The following is a 23,855-nucleotide window of genomic DNA, read 5'->3' as shown; positions in this document are numbered from 1 at the left end:
AAACATATGTATGCTGATCAACAGTTTCAAATTTTATTTTACATGAATTTTAACATTTATCTAAATGTAACAAAAGTATTGTGCGGACCTTAATGTAAGAGCCAAGGATTTTTCTCCCAGTAGTATTAAATGCTATATTTGTATTAAAAAAGGAAGGAGTTCTTTTTCAAGGGTCCGTGGTGGCATGGGAGCAATGGAGATTGTTTGTGTGGTGCCTATTTTTTGGTGCCCAATTAACGTGTTTTATTTCAATGGTGTAGAAAATACAGATAGTCACAGACACAATCAACTAAAACATAAATCAAAGGTAATACAAAACATTTAGAGATAAGGACACCACAGAACAATGCACCTACTGCAATCCCTAGCCCCTGAAGACAGACCCCCACGGGTAATAAATGTCAGGATTAGAAACCATAGAACATATTTAACGTGTTACCACTACTCACAAAATACAATTCACATATCATGCGATAGCCAGTGTTAAAAAAAAAACAAAACATAACTAATTCTATAAAACATTGAAATATCTATTAAACACAGTGTCTTCTATGAAGCTTGGTAAAAAAAACAAAAAAACCTGTAAACATTGTAACCTTTAGCTCATGCCTGGTTTGTAGGGTATTTCTTACATTTTCATGTTTGTTCATTATCTACAACCACAGGAGGCCTGAGCCTGTGTTCCATAGGAGCAACCAATCGTGGGGATGTAGTGAACATTTCATCCGCCATTTTGTTTTAGACATTGGAGGTTCACGCTGAAGAATCACATATCAGTCTACGAAGTGTAGCCTGAAATAATTTTAATTATACTTATCAAACTTTGACCTGCCCTCAGATCTTTGCTCAATTTGTGGCTGGACCCCAATGCTGTCAAAATTGAGATGCTTTAAGAACAAAATATGAATAATTAACAACCATGCGAAAGCACACACAGAAAAATATTGAACTGTGTTTCCAGGAAAGGAATATAAAAAGAACAAGAAAAATAATGAAAGCTGGATCAGTCCATTGCTGCCAGAGCTGATGTTTTGCAAGTACAATAGACAACCAACAAAGCTAAACTATAAAATGTCCAAAAATAAGGCCTCTGAAATAAATATTTCCATTCTTTAAAAAAAGATATAATAAAAATGTACAGCACATGGTCAATGTAAGTATAAAAAATAAGCAAGAAAAATAATGAAAAAAACACTGAGGCTACACCATCCGGGATGAAGCATCTGAAGTGAAGTGACCAAGATTTTGCTTCTGTCGACGTCCTCTGTTGTTCTTCGGACATTTCCTGCAAGCAAAACCAGACCAGTATTTTAAATCATTTTATTGTATCAAATACTGTCTTCAGGAGTAGTATCTACAGCAACCACAAGGCAAGTGGCCTGTGCATCTGTCCTAGGTTCAAGGGCACAAAGGGTAGTTGGACTAAGGCCTCATGCACACAAACTTATTTTTTCCCTCCCGTAAATACTGGCCTAAATACGGGTCCTTGGTCACACGTATTCGACCCGTATTGCACCAGTATTTACGGACCTGTGCCCGTAAATAAGGGTCCGGTGTCACCAGTATTCCACCCGTATTTACGGGCACGTTTTCTCTGCAAAATTGCACTGCAGTAATCGGCAGCCCTTCTCTCTATCAGTGCAGGATAGAGAGAAGGGACAGCCCTTTCCGTAGTAAAAGTAAAAGAAATTCATACTTCACCCGGCCGTTGTCTTGGTGACGCGTCCCTCTTTCGACATCCAGCCCGACCTCCCTGGAAGACGCGGCAGGCCATGTGATCGCTGCAGCATGTGATTGCCAGCAGCAGTCACATGGGCTAAAACGTCATCCCAGGAGGCCGGACTGGAGGAAGAAGCAGGGAGTTCTGGGTAAGTATGAACGTCTTTTTTTTTTTACAGGTTGATCTATATTGTGATCGGTAGTTTCTGTCCAGGGTGCTGAAAGAGTTACTGCCGATCGTTTAACTCTTTCAGCACCCTGGACAGTGACTATTTACTGACGTCGCCTAGCAACGCCCCCTTAATTACGGGTGCACACACGTAGTCACCCGTAATTACGGGAGCACGATAGACTTCTATGGGCCTGCCCGTGCCATAATTACGGCCTGAAATAGGACATGTTCTATATTTTTCAACGGCACGGGCACCTTCCCGTAAGCATACGGGGAGGTACCCGTGGCCAATAGAAGTCCATGGGCCCATAAAAACGTGCCATAATTACGGGCGTTTTTACGTTCGTGTGCATGGGGCCTAAGGAATGAATTACCTTACTACACAGAGCTCTAGAGCTTCTCTACCAGTATACTGTTTACTTTATTCTGGACCAACCATAATTGCCGTTCGGGAGACACAAACAGAGGAGATGAGGGTATAAAGTTTGCAGGAGAGGTACTCCATCATCTAAGCATAAGTGAATTTTTTCACGGTTTTTATTACGGTTTGTCCAAAGATTTATTATATACAGGTTTGTTCGATATTTGTACAGGGTTAGAAAGCACGACTGCTTTCTTCTAGAAACAGCGCCACATCTGTGCATGGGTTGTGTCTGGTATTGCAGCTCAGTTTGATTGAATAAATGTGGCTGAGCTGTAATAGCACACACAACCTGTGAACAGGTGTGGCACTGTCTTTGGAATAAGGCAGCCATGACAGTACTGAATACTAATACTAAACTGTACAATGCTTTCATGTCCAAAATGTATCTTGGAGCTCCATTTCAAAAGGAAAATGTATTCCTAGCATTTTCCTTCAGATATACAATATGATAATCCTATGCTAATAATAATGACTATTGGAAATGTTATAGTGCTCCTACTCTAGAGAGTTGCCACCTCTTTCTTGGGAATGGGGATTGAGACCTTGTCCCAGCAGTCAGACCCTCAATGATGAGACCTTATGACAAGTAATAAAAGTGTTTGAGGAGAAAACTCTGATATTTCTATTTCATGTCTGGCATGTTTTATAGCTCAGTATATGAATTGTAAGCCTAGAAGTTTAATGAACAATCATAAACAGTGCTGAATACACAATCTATATAAAGGGTGTAGAAATCTTCATTTAGACTAAACACACAGTAATACAGAAAAAGTAGTTAAAAAAAAACCCTGAATTATGTACCTTGTTATGCACATGACAATCGCAACTATAATGGCGATCTGTACGGCTCCAATGATGGCTGCAATGAGGACATGAGTGAGCTTTTGTCTGCTTGGAACCACATAAAGTATGTTGAAATCTGTCTTGTCGCAGTATTGGCCTGTATATCCTGATTCACACCTGAGGAGAAACGAAGCATAATGATCATGACTTTAGTGAGTGAAACTATTTACCTAAGTTTTGTACACATTTTTCTATGGTCAAATGTCTTAAAGACATGCAAGAAGATAGGCTATACGGCCAAAAGTAGGACACCTGACCATCACACCTATATGAACGTGTTGGATATCCCATTCCAAAACCATAGGCGTTACCCATGGCCTTTTTATGTCCGTAACAGCGTTCACTTTCCAGGGAAGGCTCTCCACAAGATTTCCAAGTCTGTGGGAATTTGTGCCCATTCAGCATTAAAAGCATTTGTGAGTTCAGGTACTGATGTTGGACGAGAAGGTCTGGCCCGCTATCGGCTTTCCATTTCATCCCACAGGCGTTCGTTGGGGTTGAGCCACGAGTTTTTTCACACCAAATATGTCACTCCATGTCTTTAGAGACCTTGCTTGTGGACTGGGGCACAGTCATACTGGAACACGAAAGGGTCTTCCCCAAACTGCTGCCACAAAGATTGAAGTATGTATACAATTGTCCAAAATGCTTTTATATACTGTAACATTAACATTATCCCGCACTGTACAAAAAGTGCCTCGTCCAAACCCTAAAAAATAATCTAAGACCAATATTTATCCTATACCAAATTGTACAGTAGACAAATCCGGTAGGTAGCATTCTTTTAGAATCCGTCAAGCCCAGATTATTGTGAATGTTGATCTCAGACTAGCGTGCAGCTGCTTGACAATGAAAACCCATTTCATGAAACTCCTGATGCACAGGTCTTGTACTGATGTCACTTCCAGAGGCATTTTGGAACTCTGTAGTGAGTGATGCAACAGGGGAGAGGCGATATTTACTTTCCACGCTCCCCAGCATTTGATGGCCTCACCTTTAAGTTTGGTCTGCTGCTTCATAACTGAGTGGTTGATACTCTAAATATATAATCAAAGGCGTAGCTAGAGTTTTAGTACAGGGGGGGCAAACATATCTGAGTGGGCCCCAACCCAGTGCCCCCCCAACGCATGTAACACGCAGGATCGAGCTGTTACTGATTACATCTAAGGCTTGGTTCATATCTGCGTCGGGGTTCCAGGCATGGGTTCCGTCAGACCTTTCCGTCAGGGGAACCCATGAACGGAAACCAAACTAAAACCAAATAGAAACCATAACTTTCAGTTTGCATTACCATTGATTTCAAAGGTAATGCTTCCTTTGCTAATGGTTTCCGTTTGTCTCGGTTCCGTAAGGTTTCCAGTTTTTTGTTGGAATCAATAGCGTAGCTGAAATCAATGGTAATGCAAACGGAAAGCTATGGTTTCCTTTCATGGGTTCCCCTGATGGAAAGGTCTGACGGAACCCATGAACGGAACCCCGACGCAGATGTGAACGAAGCCTAAATTCATAACTTAGATGTGATCGATGGGATGATGGGTAGTCCAGCCATCATCCCTGTATTAACCCCCATGATCCCTGTATATACAAGCCATTATACCTGTATATAAACCCTAACTATATAACTTTATCCATCAGGGAGGGGTGCTTACTCATGCTATCCTCACACGCAGGCTTCTTCTGCTCCTGACGGGCAGCGTCAGAGGCATGCTCTAGCAGACGTGCCTAGCGTGCGGCACGTCCGCTAGATTGAATAAAACTGTACCGTGGCTGTGCCGGTCATGGTGGGGGCGTCAGAGCGGCGGGTCCCACTTTCACCTCCTTCAATCACTAATCATTGGTGTCCTTACTTCGATGTCCTTAATGTTCCCGGTGCGTAAATACCCAACACAAAAATAAGCCCGAATTATGATGAAAGCCTTACACCATTTATTGATGTAGTACATGCTTACATGTAGTACATGCTGTACTATCCATGGAAGTATATGTCCCAAGATCTCATGATGATAAAGGCCCATTATCAAGTACATGGTTCCTAAAGTAAACCCAAACTTTAGGGAATGTCCCAGCTAAATCCCATAATGTTCCACTGCATGTCAATTCATTCATACATGAAATCTGGTGGCAGACTTACTATAATTTACGCCAGAAACTGGAGGAAATCTACTCCAGTTCATGGCTGGCATAGATTTCACATTGTGGCGCCCGGACAGTCAAGATGCGCCAAATTTATTAAGAGGCGGGCATTTTATAATAAATTTGCTGCATCTTACTCCAGCAGTCTTCAGTGTAAAACTGGCATATGAAACGCCAGTCTTAGTACATATGTCCCTTTATGTTTCCACTGACAAAGACTGAACATTTAGAGACTGGGCGGACCTGCTCTACTGTATAGAAAAGTCCTCAACCAAGTAGACCTGGGTTCATGTGTCATTATAAGCCAAATCTAGACTGTGGGCACCTTTATAGCATCTTTGCGTTTCATCAGTGGTCGCTCATCTTGTATCTATCTAATCTCTCTCTCTCTCTCTCTCTCTCTCTATCTATCTATTTCAAGCAGAACGCTGAATTATTAAGCTCCTCTAAAGAAAAAAACAAAACATTATAATAGTAGTATATTTCATGTTAGAATTTGATGTATATTATTTAACCGAGGATGGAAGGATTCTTGGGTAAACCAATAGACCAAAAAGAAATACGAAAACCATGATTGAACCAAGCTCATATTTATTTCAAGTGTATGTTTATTGGAAACAGTATACACTGAATTATTGATGCCCACTGCCAGTGTTATTACTGTTTATTTATTTGGATATTTCATCTGTGTATTAAATGTAGCTTTTCTACATCTTAATCATAAACGCCCCAGTAGAAATAAAATGTAAGGCTTAGCAGGTCTGAGATATTTTGCCCAGCAGGCATCTCTTCTGCTAACGGCATTTGAATGCATCTATTTTAGAGACTTATATTGAAATGACAATATCATACAGTGCTAGTTTCCCCCCGATAAGATTAAGAGATTAAACAAGATGCAAAATGGAAATGTGTCAGCAGCTTTATTGCTAGAAAATATTTTACAATTTCCAACTTAAAGGGGAATGTATAAAGAGCTTTTAATAACTAAGCCTCTAATGTTCTAATATACAGTAAATTCAGTTTGAACATTTTTACTTTTACTCCAATCTCCACTTAGTGGCCAAAAACAGTGAGAAGGGACCACATTTTAAGTCAAAGGATTAGATTTTTAGAACATGTCATTGTAAGTCATTACAATATTGTCTAACTAAACACATTGCAGTATGTTTGTAGAAGAGAAGGGGGATGGATCCAGCACTATGGTGGTTAAAAAGAATCTTTTTCTAAGTTTTAATTATCTTCGTTAAAAATAGGATCGGTAGCATGATAATGATGATGTCCTGAAATGCTGAGAGAGTGGAGTGAAGGTAGATAGCCTACGCGTTTCGAACGCTGCCTGCATTCTTATTCATGGCTTGAGGTGTGACTAAACACATTGCAGTATATTAACTAATAAAGGTGTGCCGCCAAATAGTGCATCAGTATTCATTTTCTATGCAGCATGTGCTGATACGGAGCTGCAATAGGTTTCCTCGTACTATAACTATAATAGAATCTTTTCTGTCGTAACTTACCAAGGTTTTTTTAAAAATTTGTTGCACTATGTGTGCACTATAATACCTGAAAAATACTAAAACGCTGCAGCTCCTTCCTGGGAGTCAGAAAAGTGGTGCCTTATCCTAGCCATAGGCCATCACTTTCTGTGTGAGGAAAACCCAGGTTTTCATTCATTTCATGAAAGGGCTAAAGAAATTAGCAAATAAATTTTACATGAATTGAGTTTGGTTCTAATTTTCCAAAAGATTCGGCAAATACCAAAACTTTTGGGGTTCGTTGATGCATGCATCGCCTCAAAATGAAGGCTGTCGGCATTTTACAGATTAGATAAAGGATCGCATGACCTCAGGAGGACTTCCTCAGGCCATGTTCAAAGTGGCAGAATTTTTCCGCTGCAAATGTTGGTGCAGATTTGGGGCAATTACGCAACGAATCTACATCAACATTTGTATATTTGACAGGTAATTCAGACGTTGCAGATATCACAGCGGACTTGCCACAGATTTCAGTTTTTGCATTGCAAAGGCTGAAATCCGCAGTGAAATTCCACTTCTTCTCCGCAACATAATGAGCATGCTGCGGAGGGAAAATTCTGCACTGTAGCCTAGATTCCGCACAGTTATTTTCCGCAACGTTTGAACTAAGTTTCCTAAAAAATTTATACAGCAATTCAACAGCAATTGCGCCACGTCTGAATGTGCCCTCATAATTCGTGCAAGCAGTCTTCCCGAAATTGCACTGTAGTTATCCCACCCTTTACCCATATATGTTGCAGCCACTTTGACATTTCATGCTAGCTTGACATTAAAGAGATTGAAAGGGGTTCTATTAAACTTAGATACAGTACTAGAGGACATGAAAGAGTTAGACACGCGTTTTTAGGGTAATCGGGGCACTTTTTATTTGCAATGAATTTATTTGGACGAAATCTAATTGGATAGCCAATTTGACCAAATTGAACCCGAAATGAATTTTGTGAAATTCGCTTATCTCTAGAGGGTACTGTAACAGAAAAGAACTATAATATTAGGGTACGATATGAAATGATTAAATAAAGAATATTAGATTTTACTAGTGCACTCTGAGGCATATCACTACAACACTATTTCCTGAATTCTATCCCACTATTTTATCTTTCTATATATTTTCTTCATTCTTCCGTCACTACAGTAAATATGAATGCACGTCTTTTCTTTAGAAATTCTGGTTCCACGTCTGATGCAGCTTTTCCTTACAATGATGGACTATTCTGAGTGAATAAGATGTGAGTAGCGATTACTTCAAAAGTAGCTGCCATTGCATATTATACCCTTTAAAATCCATAGTTGCAGGTACAGATATCAAAACCTGACAACCATGAAACCTGAACTAGACATCCAAGCAAGGAGCGTGGTGGAAAAAGTACTGGTGCATGAAGAAGGCTGTCCTCAGAGTGCCCATATTACGCCAGTGCTGTGTGTAAATGAAGGACTTAAGTATAGACGAGATTGTTCAAAAGAAACATTGGAATCTGTCCTGTTTCCATAAAAAAAAACATTTACATCAAAATAGAAAGCAAAAGAAAGGGATTGAGTCCACCGGGATTGAAGATAGCTCTTCTCAAACAAAGAGAGAATGGTTTAATTTAGTTTTTTTAGACTGTCAAGGAAAAAATAAAAGCTGAAATCTGATTGGTTGCTATAGGCCAAAATGATACCTATGAATGAGGGCCATTATGACCACTGCTGCACAAAGGGGCTTTTTTTTTTTTTTTTAAATTGCTGCAGCAATGTGAATAAAGTGCTTGCTCAGGGATTGCCATGGTATCATCGACTAAAGGTCCTTTTAGTCCAGTGCAACGAGTGCCGATCAACGGGACAGCTGGTTGATCGGCGCTTGTTTGCACCTGTCACAAGGGGCTATGTATGGGAACAAGCACTCATTACTACGATCGCTCATCCCCATACATTATCATCATGTTGGCAGCGCGTCTCCCTGTTTACACGATACGATCAGCAATTGCTCGTTCATCTGCTGATCGCTGCCTTTTTTACACAGGGAAATTATCGGCAACGAGCATTCTATGAACGCTTGTTTGCCCGATAATTGGCCTTTAGTCTTCTTTGCATGCACATCTTGTCTTGGCCTCCACCATGTATTCTTCACGTGTTAGGATATCCTGTAGAGTTATCCTGATGATGCTACCATAATGGCAATCCAAGAGCAAGCAGCAATGTAAACAATATTTAGAATACTACAAAAGTTAATATATATTAGTAAGTGTCATTGGTTTCTATTTTAAAATGAAGCTACACTTTAATTTTTAAGTACCCCTTTAGATACATCCATATGCTGTGGTGTAAAGTTTGCAAAAAGTCATGGTGCTTATCTGAGCCACACAACTTCATATGTTTGCAATTTTAATTAATTGAAAAATGTTTACAGTACTGAATGGTGTAGAAGCCTATATTATTCTATACAGCTAAAAATTGTTTAGAAAATTATTCTGAAAGAAATATTTAGATGCTCATCTGTCAATTATGTGCCTTAATATACATTTTGCCCATAGAAGTCTATGGCCTGTGGACACATTTGTATACTCTTTTGTTAACTGAATCCTTCTGATGTAGCCAATAAACATGGCGTGAAAGGGGACCTACAAAGCTGCCACATATTGCCCTCTTTCCTTCTATGCCTGGCTTCTGCTGGCCCACTTGACTTAAGAAATCAGGATCAGAGGACTGTCAGAGATAGCAAACTTTTGTGGGTACCTCACCCCATGGTACATCTTATTGTATTGTATACATACACAAATATTCATATTATAGCAGAGGAAATTCTACAATAAAATTCCAATATTGTGAACACATGTAAGAATAAAATGTAATTCACTGTTCTAAATAAAAACTATTTTTACTCTAACTTACCGGCATGACGCTTTTTGTGTTGGATAGCTTAATTCGCACGTTCCGTGCACACAATATCCATTATAGTTTTCTGAACATGGCATATAATTTCCCATGTAGTCATCTTCCCTTTGATCACTGGAATCTACCAAAAAAATAATGTTAAAAATAGGGAAACGGCATAATAGCATGGTTATGTTGAACGCTGAGCGCTTGATGTAACACACACATCTCAATAACCTAAGTTTCATACTGAGCAAACGATTCCTGCTGAGGGGTATATCACTGAAATATGAATTTTTAAGGCATGTGAATATTACAATAGTCTCTATCTAGATGCTTTAAATGTGTTCACCTATGAACAACATTTTACTGTTATTTAACTGCATATAAAGCTTAGGAAGGCCGGTGTCAATGGGCTGTAATATGGCCAAAACATCCGGTACCCCGTGGTTCTACTGAACTAAAACTAGATCATTATAGAACCCAATCGTTATCTAAGTTTGAGTTAGTAGAACTCATAGGGTCTCGGTAGGTGGGCGTATTGTGGCCGTCCGAAATTACCTAACCATATAAATAAATAATTTACAATAGTAAAAACTGTATGAGGCTAAACGGTTACATAAATGAGCTCTTTTTGCATTCGAGGTACGATTTGGCGATAGTAGCAAAGTTGCTTGTAACTTTGTTCCTATATAAAACCATAGAAGTCACTCTGCAACTGCGATTATACCAGGCTTAGTGTCTATGGCTGCATTCACAATTCTGCTAGTTTCGGCTTCAAAGCCTGTTACCAGACACTCATCGAAGAGCTTAGCTGAGCTCCTATATAATGCAGTAGATTACTGCACCGTGTCTGGAGTTAATATGACACTTCCAGATATCAAGTATACAGCATAAGGAAAGTATAGACATGGAACCAGTAGATAGTGAACCAAGGTTTGCTGGGAGACTTCAGTTCTGAATCTGCAGAATTGTGATACTATTTCTTATTGTATTTGAATGGGTGGGATTCTGATAGGAATTGAAAACATTAGCTATTTCTTGTGTACAGGGAGTTTATTGTCATGTCTACAGGCAGCATAAAATACCCGCTCTGCCGAGGAGACAGCATTAGCAAAAATTGGAATATTAATTCTTATTCTTATTACAGCTGTCTGACCGTGCCCCTGCACCCAGAGAGATATATATGAATAACTGAGTGCTCCAAGAGAGCTAAAATGGTAAACCACAGACGATCCCTTCATTACAGAAGTAGATATAATTACAAAAATAGAAACGAGAAATGGAGAATAAAGGCGGGAAGAGAGTGGACAAGTGATTGACTACAAAGTTGCTACAAAATACTAAAATCACAATATACACAATATACACTACCCCACATCAGTTTTACATATCTGCCATATATTAATTAAACTAACATCTCCAGGTATCATTATCTTCATGTTTTGTCGGCCATTACCCCTCATGTTGGTGAGCTATGTCAGTAGGCGGTGGAATGCTATTAGTTTTCAGTTCATAGTATTTTATTCTGCACTTCAGTATTCCAGAACATGGCTTGTCCAAATATATATTTCAGAAGTAATTGCTACCGTGATAGCCGGAGACATGTCTGAGTATTGAACTCCAAACATCCTTTGTCCAATAAAATTAATGTGGATTATAAAATAGCAGAATTCTGCAAAAACAACTGGCTGTTATCAAAATGTGATCCTAACTTTTACATTAGGATCGTGCTGTACTGCAGGTGTCTCAAGCAGCCTTATGATGTTGTAGATGGAAGAAATGAAGGCAGATGAGAGAGAAAAGCATAGACAGTGTCAGCCATGGTGACTGCTCGAATACGAGACTGGAGGGGGCCTACCTTTCACCTCCGGGCGGTACTGTAAACCATCATCTTTCTTTCCAACTGGACTGGTGTCATCTGTGACTGAATTTAAAAAAAAGAAATAAAGAGTTAGAAACTGTAAGGAACCTATTGTATTAGAACCTCACTAAATTACCATGATACACACATAATACAATACTTTTATTTGCAAAACAAGAACCCATGTACATGGCCTTATTACAAATCCACGCTGTGAGAATCCATGATACATCGACCATAGCCTGCCGTAGACCATACCGTATCTCAGAAAAAACCTCCGTGTTCCTTGTTGAATTCAAACAGATTCATACAGATTTCAATGCATGTCATATTACAGAGGTATTCTTCACTAAAAGCATAGCTTGAAGTACCTACAGCTCTGAATTACTCAGTGTGCCACCGTACAGATTCAGTGGCCAAATTCTGTATTTCTAGTGTACAAATTCCGTGCTGTATCTACTTCTCAGGCTTTGGAAAATTATAATGCAAAACAAGTACACAGCACTTAGCCTAGGCTCTGTTCACATCATGTCAGAGCAATATCTCAGAGGTAAAGATCAGAGTAAGGTCCCGTGCACACATCGCATCATCATGCGGATGATTTACGGATGACTATAAATGACTACAGATCCGTATTTACGGACAGTATTTACGGATGGATGAAAAATACGGTCGTGTGCATAGGGCCTAATCCATGACATATGCCTCTGACAAAAGGCACCAATTTATGCCATTGTATAGACATACAATGGAATATGTCAAGCATTGGCCACAATGTTTTAAAAATGTATACTGTGTGATATACTATTTTGCAGTTGCCTACCGCACAGGAGAGCACAATCTGCTGCACTTTCCTATATAGCAGAAATAAAGTATGCCGACAGATACCAGCCCAAAGGAGGCCAAAAGGACACTCTTTTGGCCTCCATAGGTAAAAGCCTGGAAGCTTTCCAGGCGCATTTGCCGAATGTGTTCTCATAATGTGATGTGAATAGAGCCTAAGTTGTATTTTAGTGATTATTATAGAGGCTGTCTAGCGAATAAAAAATATTTTTTATCCAGCTCACAATGGTGTGCACAAATAAAAAAAGCCATACTCACCTCATAGATCCCTCACCGTTACTGTACTGACGCTTACGGTCTCCTGCCAGTCTCTGCTTTCTGGTGCAGCGATGATATCCCGACACAGGGACATGTGACCACTGCAGACGATCACTGGCTGCAGTGGTGACCGACTACAACCAGGATTGTATGGATTTTGTGTAGTATACACCATTGTGGGCTGGTTTAAAAATAATTTTTATTCCCTGTACAGCCCCTTTAATGTGAGGTTAATAAACTGTATGGCTCACTGATTAAACATGTAAAAATCTTTAGGATATGCCATAAATGTCTAAACGGTGAGGTACCATCGACTAAACCTATAGTGAACAGGAAATGGGGTGATTGTATAGGTGTGGTCACTCTCCATTATAGTGAACGGGAAATATAGAAACACAAGTCACTTACGGCATATCTAATCAATACTCTATAAAAGTATGTGATTGGTAAACACAATAGTCTGTGTGAAATAGGCAAGATGCAATAGGGGAGTCTAGGACTGTAGAAGCTTAGGGAACCATCTGCTATATTGTGACCACTGAAGATGTAACTGTGCTGTATATTGTTCATAGTCCTGTGTGCTCCAACAAAAGTAGAATGTTACGTTTTGGGGCTATTCACTTTTCCATAAAGCGGATTTTGATTTCCTACCTGTACAACTTCCCAAGTGTTTCACATCGATCTGCTCTTGCTTGATGCATGACGCCTCTCTCACCATACATGGATTAGAATAGGAGTTTCCATCAGAGGCACAGACTGGATTAAAATTATGTCCACTGCAATCTATGTTACACACACACCTGTTGGGGGAGAAACAAAATGAATGATTATGTAAAAGGAACCATTTCATTAATATTTTTATACCATTCATTTATTGCAAGAAAGCAATAACTGATCTGATTAAAGTCCATGTAAACCTTTGATGGGTGTTTTTTTCATAAACAGGTCACTCAGTGTGTTTGGTGTAACTTTTGAATTAGTCTTTATTAAAAATGTATTTTACTTTTTGAGATACAGCTGCTCTGTATACAGAGCAGCTGTATGTAGCACTAAATCCTGCTCCCGTCAGGTCCGCAGGACTGACGGATTCAGTGACAGTGGGTCCTGTGTGTCTCTGACAAGCAGGTTCCACCCATAATCTATCACATCTAAGTTCATAACTTAACTTAATGTTCTTAATTATAGCCTTGAGAGAAGTTTTTTCGGTTTAAACATATCTTAGATGTGATAGATTACAGGTGGATCCTACATGACCCACTGACACTGAACCCGTCAGGTCTGCGAGACTGACAGATTCAGGTCATAGTGAAAGATACAGCTGCTCTGCATAGATAATACAGAGCAGCTGTATCTATAAAGGCAAACACATTTTTAAATAATTATTATAAAGTTACACTAAACACACTGACTGACCTGTTTATAAAAAACATACCCCTCAAAGGTTTACATAGCCTTTAAGATTTGTTGTCTATTATAAATAAGTGTTCTACAATCAATTATCTCTATAGGATCCAGTGGCGAGCCTGCCAAAGAAACAGGAGTGGGGGAGGGGAATTAATTCAACATTCCTTTGCTAAAGGCAGAGAATCAGGTTAGGGAGACACTTAAATGTCATCCAAATTCTGCCTCTGACTCTGGATTGGTGACTATAAACAGCTTTATGGCTATTTTTTAAGAGAAAGGGCCTTGTGACAAGAACCACCACTAGTAAGTGGGCCCAATTTTGATATACAGATGTGTCCCCCCTTACCTTTGCTTGAATTTGGTTAAGGACTCCAATTTTTAATAAAACCATTTCAATATAATATTGTAATATGCTAACAAAACCCTTGACAGGCTGCAAGTAACATCACAACCCCAGGGTGGCCACACATAGACACATATAGGATAGACATCTCGTGACATTTTTTTTAAAAACTGGTCATCTCGCGCCACACATCTCAGGATATGTTGAGATAAGTGAAAAGGTAAGGAAGAACATCTGTAGCTGTGTATACCCCAGATGTGAACACATGCCTTTTCTTTGTTAAAGGGGTTACCCTGGACTTTGATATTGATGGATAGGCCAAAAATATCATATCGGTGGGAGTCCAACTCCCAAGCACCCCCACCAATCAGCTAAGCGATCAGCTGAGTGAAGGGGCACTCTGGTCAGTGCCACGTCCCCGTCATTGTTTACAAGGCACAGCGCTGTACATTTTATAGTGGCTTTGCTTGGTACTACAGCTCTCTGCAGCGCAGTCCCATTCAAGTAAATGAGACTGAGCTGCAAAATTAGACACAGCCACTACTGAATGTTAGGCGCTGTGCCTGGTAAACAATGAAGAGGCAGGATAGTATAGGCTATCAATATTCAATGTGAAAGTACAGGGAAAACAACATATTAAGAAACCCCTGAGAACACACAAGAAGGTTGAATATGAATTTTAAAGCCACGTACAAGGGCCTACCTCTGACATCACTATCACGAAATAGTATATGGGTATGTGCACACGATAACTGGCTTTTATGTCTGAAATGACAGACTGTTTTCAGGAGAAAACAGCTCCGTAATTTCAGACGTAAAAGCTCCTCCTCGCATTATGCGAGGCGTCATTGACGCCCGTAATCTTGAGCTGTTCTTCATTGAATTCAATGAAAAACGGCTCAAATTACGTTTCAAAGAAGTGCCCTGCACTTCTTTGACGAGGCAGTCATTTTACGCGTCGTCGCTTGACAGCTGTCAAACAACGACGCGTAAATGACAGGTCTTCGGCACAGTACATCGGCAAACCCATTCAAATGAATGGACAGATGTTTGCCGACGTATTGGAGCTGTATTTTCAGACGTAAAACGAGGCATAATACCCCTCGTTTACGTCTGAAAATACCCAGCCTAAGAGTTATAGGAATACATGGCTCCCTGAATCCATCCATTATACAGCTTCAACTATCCAACTTATATTGCAATCCAGCAGACCAAAATAAATGCAGCCTTAGCACTCAATGAGCCATAAAACCGATCCAATGACCATAGTAAATAAAGTCCCACCAATCAATACAAATTCACCTTCCGTAGTAAAAATAAAGAGAACATAAAAACGGTGTTGGCTGTAGTTATTTGCACGAGCACTGGGTTTCCTTTCACTGAACGCTGCCTGCAGAGTTTACTATTGAACAACCAATTGGAACAGTAGTCGTTGCTCCATCTTTGAAGAAGCATTAGATACATGGATAACATTACCAGTGAAAATAATATAAGGAGGGTACATCATACAGTAAGAAAAGTGCAGACGAATTACAACCCCCATTGTACTAATAAACATAATTCATACATAAGAGGAACATAAGCTTTTACATTTCGCAAAGTGTAAAAATCAGTTCACATTGATCATATATATTAAAATACTGCTTTGTGCTGAAAAGGCCCGAAATGCTCGAACGAATCTGTCCAAAAGGTGGTAATCTCTAGTTAGTAGAAAACAAAATTATTTTATTTTTTAATGTTTTAGTTATTAAAGTCTGTTGCCAAAAACAGTAAAATAAATGTAATATGGTAGGAGGCGTTGGACATTTCCAGTGATTTAGAAGTACAACTCCAATGAAAAGAGTCTATGTTGGTTTATTGCAACAAACTCATCTTAAATGCCCAGGAGGCAATCCAGCGGAGATACCACCACTGGGAAGCCAAAGTGAGTTCTCCGAAAATCCAATAGAGTCAACTAGAAAAAGGACATCAGTACACAACATACGGGGAAGGTGCCCAGGCTTAAAATCACATGTGAAATAGGCATCGGTGGAAGAAAGGCCCAACCTACGCAGAGCTGGCGTAAGTTCAGTTTAACCATTTTTACTATCACCAGTAAACTCTGCTCTCCTTGCAGTGACCCTTGCTGAGCTCTGTGAAGTCTATTTTCCCTTTTGTTAACAAAATTTTAAATGCATTAAAGAGCATATACAGGGTGGGCCATTTATATGGATACACCTAAATAAAATGGGAATGGTTGGTGATATTAACTTGCTGTTTGTGGCACATTAGTATATGGGAGGGGGGAAACTTTTCAAGCTGGGTGTTGACCATGGCGGCCATTTTGAAGTCGGCCATTTTGTATCCAACTTTAGTTTTTTCAATGGGAAGAGGGTCATGTGACACATCAAACTTATCGAGAATTTCACAAGAAAAACAATGGTGTGCTTATTTTTAACGTTACTTTATTCTTTCATGAGTTAATTACACGTTTCTGACCACTTATAAAATGTGTTCAAAGTGCTGCCCATTGTGTTGGATTGTCAATGCAACCCTCTTCTCCCACTCTTCACACACTGATAGCAACACCGAAGAAGAAATGCTAGCACAGGCTTCCAGTATCCGTAGTTTCAGTTGCTGCACATCTCGTATCTTCACAGCATAGACAATTGCCTTCAGATGACCCCAAAGATAAAAGTCTAAGGAAGCCTTGTGAAATTCTCGATAAGTTTGATGTGTCACATGACCCTCTTCCCATTGAAAAAACTAAAGTTGGATACAAAATGGCCGACTTCAAAATGGCCGCCATGGTCAACACCCAGCTTGAAAAGTTTCCCCCCTCCCATATACTAATGTGCCACAAACAGGAAGTTAATATCACCAACCATTCCCATTTTATTTAGGTGTATCCATATAAATGGCCCACCCTGTACACATGCTTGAAGTCTCAGCAGACCCGACAATGTAGAAAGTGTCTGTAATACAATATAGATGGGTCCGTGATTATTTTTGACTTTGGAGGAGCTTGTGCAGTTTATTCTGATTATAATTATCATTATTTTACAGTTCACAGTACATGCTGCTGATTTGGTCACTATAATATTCTGAGCTATAAACATATTACGTATACTCTTTATCATTAAAGGGGTTTTCCTATAATCAATATTCATCACTTATCCACAGGATAGGTGATAAATACAGTATCTGACCGGTGGGGGTCCGACCGCTAAGATCCCCACTGGTCTCGAGAACGAGCTTGCCTGGTCGTCCCTATGCACCCCATATAAATGGAGTGGTATTGTGCATGCTCCATTCATTTTCTCTGGGGCTGTCGGACGCTATCTCTGGCAGCCCCATAGAAATGAATGGAGCGGTGGCCAAGCACTTCCACTACATTCATACTGGGAGGACAGGGACGGCCAGGTTAGTCCTTTCTCAAGATCGGTGGGGGTCCCAGCGGTCAGACATCCATGGATCAGATATTTATCACCTATCCTGTGGACAGGTGATAAATAATGATTATGCGAAAACCCCTTTAAGTTTTGCTTTTCCAATTTGTCTATAATAATTTGGGTGATCCGTTATTTTGGCTCTATTATTGAGAAAAGGTGAAAAGGGAGGTTGGCAATTCTGCAACTGCATCAAATGGAGACAATCTATCTCTCTACCAAGAAGGTATCAAAATATGTACTCAGAAAGGTATTCATATGATGCCAAGGCATAAGAACACATGAACAATGGCAGCTATCAAGACCAATATACTAATTGGAATGCCAGGTAATATCTATGAAGGTTATGACACGCTAGTTTCCCATTATCTTAGGGATGACTGAAGGGACTGAACTAGGAACTTTACCATTCCACAGGTTTTCTTTTTATGTTATTAATAGCCGAACGCTATCTCCAGGGAGCCCAACAGAAAGTGAATGGAGTGGTGGCCAAGCATGTGCACTGATCAGACATTTATCACCTATCCTGTGGAAAAGTGATAAATAATCATATGAGGTTTGAAAACTAAATATTGTAACTTGAAACCACAGGAAACTAGTAATTGGTTCTAAAGCCCCCAAAATAAGAAAAAATAATGCTTAAAAGGGGTTATCCCACTAATTCAGTGAGGAGGAATTTGAATGGAGTAGAAGTCACTCATGTGCTCTGCCACTCCATTCAATGTCTATGTGGCTTATAGTAACAGCTGAACGCAGGCAGATATAAAGTATAATTAATCAATAGACAAGCAGCCATGTTATACAAGTATTATACGTACACCGAAGTAGTTATTTATCATTAGTCCAACATTATCCTATTAACTTAGCCCATGGATGTGTCCTCTATATTGCCCCAATACATGTATTTCATGTAACCCTGTTGCTCACTGAAGTCCCTTTTGTCACATGATGTGTGTGCGGGGGGGGGATGTGACTGACGCCATATTTAGTCATATTTATTTAGCCCATGAATGCATTATATAGGACCAGGGGCGGACATACCATTGGTGCAACCTGTGCAGCTGCACAGGGGCCCAGCAGGTAGGGGGGCCCACTGTCACCTTAAAGCCGTCTTCTTCTGTCTGTTAGATTGCATGTAACTTTCTAAGATGATAAATTTAATAGCTAACAATTACTGATGGATTGTTAGAGAGACATAAGGGGGTGATTTATGATGAAATAATGGAGAGCAAGGCCAATGGGCCCATATACTGTTAGTGCACAGGGGCCTGCAGCTGTCTGTGTCCGCCCCTGTATAAGGCTAATCTATAGGCAATACTATTCTACTGTGAAGAGACAGGGGCCGACTGTACTGTTATTAGAAAGGTATGTAATCAGAACTTATAATACATGTATTTTAGAAAACTGTATGATTTCTATAAATAAATACAAAAAAGTAAAATGAAGACATCCCATTTAATAAGTATTTTGCTGATAGTCATGTCTCAGAAGATTTCAGAGCTTTCTTTCAGTACATTATGTCAGACTGAGTTCCTTCAAGGTCTGAGCCCTCTTAGCAAACATAACACTGCAAAACCATTACTGTAGGAAAACATCAAGCTAACACAGGACGCCATTAGGGGAGCGCGCAGTAATCGCAGCCACTCTCAAAATCCATCTGGTTAAAAATAAATGGGGGCCGGGCAACTTGAGTATTTGTTCATTGACTTCCTCACTTCAATCCTTGCAAAGCAACAAAACTTTCAATTATTATTTTGACAGTATTTGTCATTATTAACGAGAGAATTACACTGATTAGTAAAACAACATTATACTACAGTAACTCTTTCAGACAGAATTCTCCAATAAGCTGACTGATTTTGGTAGATTTTACAAGATGTATATAGTGTTAACACTTAGGGTATGTTCACACGGCAGCGTCCGTTATGGCTGAAATTACGGTGCTGTTTTCAGGAGAAACGAGACGTTTCAGGAGAAAAGAGACGTTCGCCCCGATGTGCGTTTCGACTTGAAGCCTTCACCTGGGGATGGTCCTCAATAGCTAATGCGCCCCATTTAAACCCCCTTCCACCAATCATGCATCAGTTGGGTTATGAGCTCATAATGATTGTAATCTAAAAAATTAAATACTTTGTTGATCTAGCTTGGCAACATGCGCTCCGCGTGTATACTGCCATTGCTACCTGGTCCGGGTGTCCAGTGACATAAGATGCCGATAATGTGATTACATGCATCTTGCGTGTGCCCATCACATGGTAGATACCTGGCAAGGAGCTGGTTGTAAAGGACACAGGCGCATGAGCACTTCTACCAGGTGTAAACACATGAGCGGCCTATGATGCACTTTTTTCAATAGCTGAGACAGTCGCCTGACCTCAACCTGACTGAGAATGCCTTTTACTTACCAAAGACAAAGCGGTCTTAGCCATTGAAAGACCAGCAAAAAAGCAGCTACTGAATGCGGTAAGTAAAGAATTCAACTGGGCGGGCATTGAGGACACTATGGACCAATAGGATGCCTCAAACCCAGGTATGCGTCAGAAGTCCTGGGTTTGATACATCTTATTGGTCCACAGCCTCCACAATGTCCGCTCCATTAATTCTTTGCTTCTACTTCAAAAGCAGCAACATTTTCTTTGCGTACATGCTATTCCTCTGTGAAAATTGAGGAATAGCATGCACGCAAAGAAAATTGTGCTGCTATTGAAGTAGAAGCTAAGAATGAACGGAGCGGACATTGCGGAGGTTGTGGACCAATAGGATGCATCAAACCCGGGTATTCGTCAGAAGTCCCTGGTTTGAGGCATCCTGTAGGTCCACAGCCTCCTCAATGTCCGCTCCGTTCATTCTTTCTACTTCAATAGTGGCACCATTTTCATCAGTGCCTGCAAGCTGCCTACCCCGATAGTGTCTACAGTTATGATGGGGTACATATATTTAGGGATGATGGGGGTTACATTAAATATCTGAGGTGCGGTCACAGGATTCTGTGACCGCACCTCAGATAAAGCAGGTGGGCGGGATAAACTAAAGTGGAAGGGAGAACTAGTGGGGAGGGCCAATAGACACGGAGGGGGCGGAATAATTAGTAAAGAACAGCCCTGTGTCGTTACGTAGGTCAGTGAGGTATCGACACAGGACTGTGTGTATTCTAACTAGTGCACGAGCCTGTGACGAGAGAAGAAAATACACAGATGAAAAGCAGAACTTCCGGCCGGGCAGAGGTAGGGTGAGCAGGAAGAAAAGTGTTCAGATTTAATACAGAATGTATATTAGGAACTTTATTAAATATTTACATAGAATATTAGTTCAAAAATGTTGTGTCCCTGGAAAAACCCTAAAAGTCCATGCTAATCACATCTTCATTGTTTTATTTCTAATCTATCGTGGTGGTTTACGGAGGCTAAATTATGAAAATTGTGTCACACACACACACACACACACACACACACACACACACACACACACACACACACACACACACACACACACACACACACACACATATATAGACAGTTAGATAGATAAACAACATGTTCAGGTAGTACATCATAACAAGCATATATACATACAAAACATGGGGCTGTGCATAGAAATCAACTTCTTTTATGGGTTGTTGGTGAATGGGTACACATAAAACAAAAGTGTAGAGAACAGCATGGTGTCCAGCTTGGATAGAATTTATGAATGAACAATGAGATCCTCTTTCCTATTGAGCAATCAATCATTTAAAAAACCTGCTGTTTAGGCTATGTGAACACATTCTATATACACTCTGATGATTAGGAAAATCCTTGGGGGTCTAGAAGCAATTTGAAATTTATGATCAGATATTTCTGCAAAATGTTACATGTGAGCCCTTGAGGGGAAACAAGGTCTTCATCTAGGCTAAGGAAAATGACAGCAATGTTGTTAAAGCTTGTACAAAGGTTACATACTGTAGTACGGCTAGGGCTTCATTCACATCTGCGTCAGGGCTCCGTTCCGACGTTCCGTAGTCGACTATGGTATTCATCCCGTCAAAACGACGGAAACCTTTCACAACAGAGACAAACTGAAACCATTGGCACCGGATCCGTCACCATTGAAATCAATGGTAATGGAAACGGAAACCTGTGGTTTAGTTTGTGTCAGTCAGGGCTCCGTTCCGACGGAAAGCTCAGACGGAACTGAGCCCTAATGCAGATGTAAACATAGCCTAAGTGCATACGTCCAGGGTTTCATCAAATCTGATAACATTCCGCATACAAGTGAATTGGGTATTTTGTGATCCGGATAAAAAACGATGCAGATTTTTGTCTCGGTGGCCTAAAAAAATTATCTACGTGAATCATGAGCACGTTCATTGTTCTAGCAGATTCCACATTGGAAAAAACGCAGATTAGCCCTATGAGGGCAATAAGGCTAATCCTTGTGTTGAGCCACAATCATATTTGCGGCAGAAATCCGAGTATTAGCTTCGGATTTGCTTGGCGGATTCATTTGCCGTAGTCAAATCTTGAACATGTACAAAAACAGCCATACATTATCACATCAAGCGCAACGTTTTTCAGACCTAGCTTCTTGATGCTTGATAGGTAGAAGGCAAAACACAATACTCAGGGTAACTGTGGCCATATTTTGCAAATTTACTTCCCTCTTTTTAATATCAACTCTTGCTACAATTAGACATAAATACATTTGTATTCTTTTTATCAGGTTCTAATATTGTTTTTGCCATTGCTACCGGTAGATATCGGTGGGCACATCAAAGTTTGACTAGTCTGACTGTGAAAAATACTGATGGTGGAACATCTCTCCTCTAAGAATTGCATGCAAAGATGCTAAACATTTGTATCTTAAAACTGTGCATTCTAAACAGATTGCCAAAGAATATAAATGTTCAAAAACAATACAAAACAATAGTAAAATGTGCCACAATAACATTCACATAAAAAAACAGGACTGTTACATCTCTATTCTACCCTAAGGCCTGTCACAGTTTAGTTGCGCTGGCATTGGTGGCATTTTTTGTGGTGTGTTTTGCTAATTTTTTGGGTGGGAGCTAAAAACAAGTTTTTGTCCGTAGACTTCAACAAACGCCATGGGAAGATGACACAAAATCCCCAAAAACATGTTAAAAGACCTTTTTTTACATGCGTTTTAAAAAGCTAGAAAAAAAAATATTGTGTGATGGAGGCTTAAAGGGATTATCCCAACTGGGCAACGTCTTTTCAAAAGAAAGCTGCATTGATGATTAGCTGATAACTTGATGTGCTGCTGCCTAAAGGGGGTTTTACACTGGCGATTATCGGGCAGACAAGCATTCATAGAATGCTCGTTGCCGATAATTGCCCTGTGTAAACAGGGCAGCGATCAGCAGATGAATGAGCAAACGCTCGATCATCTACTGGTCGTATCGCTTTAAAAAAGTAAAATATTATCGTTGTTGGCAGCACATCTCCCTGTGTAAACAGGGAGTCACGCTGCCGACATGATAATAATGGATGGGGACGAGCGATTGGAGTAACTACCGCTCGTCCCCATCCATAGCTCCGTGTGACAGGAGCAAACGAGCCCCGATCAACGATGTCTCGTTGATTGGCGCTCGCTGAACCGACTGAACCTCGCTGAACCTCACCACACATTTCCGCTTACATGGTCCCCATTAGAACAAATAATACAATACATGGTCACATTAAACAGGACCCCCTAAAAGGGCATACGCCCAACGGCTGTCCAGTTGGGACATCACCTTTAAGGCAATTTTAATGTAACATATGTTTTATCACGTCACTTGCTTGCAGAATGCAGCACAGCTATTGAACAACAGGTTGTCTGTATTTTTATGTCACTTTTATGAACTAATATGTTGCACAGAGTTCTGCTTGAACGGGTTTATCTGAAAATCCATTATTAAATATGATATTAGGACATTTAAGTTAAAGGGAAGGTGCCACGAAAAAAAATTCTATATAAGTTTTTGCTTTTAGTATGTTATTAAAATAAATTTTATTTATTTGTGTTCTTGTGTTGTACTTTTTTCTTTTTTCTAACTTT

The 23,855-nt window shown here is 40.0% G+C and overlaps 1 protein-coding gene across 1 annotated transcript in view; it reads right to left on the bottom strand.

Annotated features, from left to right (window-relative positions):
• Nucleotides 1–19: 19 nt before the first annotated feature.
• TMEFF1 (transmembrane protein with EGF like and two follistatin like domains 1) overlaps nucleotides 20–23,855 on the bottom strand; it is a 217,185-nt gene continuing 193,349 nt past the window's right edge. Inside the window, exons 6-10 of the mRNA XM_075826790.1 lie at nucleotides 13,293–13,441; nucleotides 11,538–11,603; nucleotides 9,695–9,818; nucleotides 3,117–3,275; nucleotides 20–1,285 (exon numbers count right to left, since the gene is read on the bottom strand). Coding sequence (XP_075682905.1) covers nucleotides 1,201–1,285; nucleotides 3,117–3,275; nucleotides 9,695–9,818; nucleotides 11,538–11,603; nucleotides 13,293–13,441 — 583 coding nt within the window. The 3' untranslated portion in view covers nucleotides 20–1,200. The remainder of the gene's footprint in view (nucleotides 1,286–3,116; nucleotides 3,276–9,694; nucleotides 9,819–11,537; nucleotides 11,604–13,292; nucleotides 13,442–23,855) is intronic.

This window comes from Rhinoderma darwinii, chromosome 5, assembly GCF_050947455.1.
Source record: "Rhinoderma darwinii isolate aRhiDar2 chromosome 5, aRhiDar2.hap1, whole genome shotgun sequence".
In the NCBI taxonomy this organism is placed as follows: Eukaryota; Metazoa; Chordata; class Amphibia; order Anura; family Rhinodermatidae; genus Rhinoderma; species Rhinoderma darwinii.
This window is presented reverse-complemented; position numbering and strand designations above follow the sequence as displayed.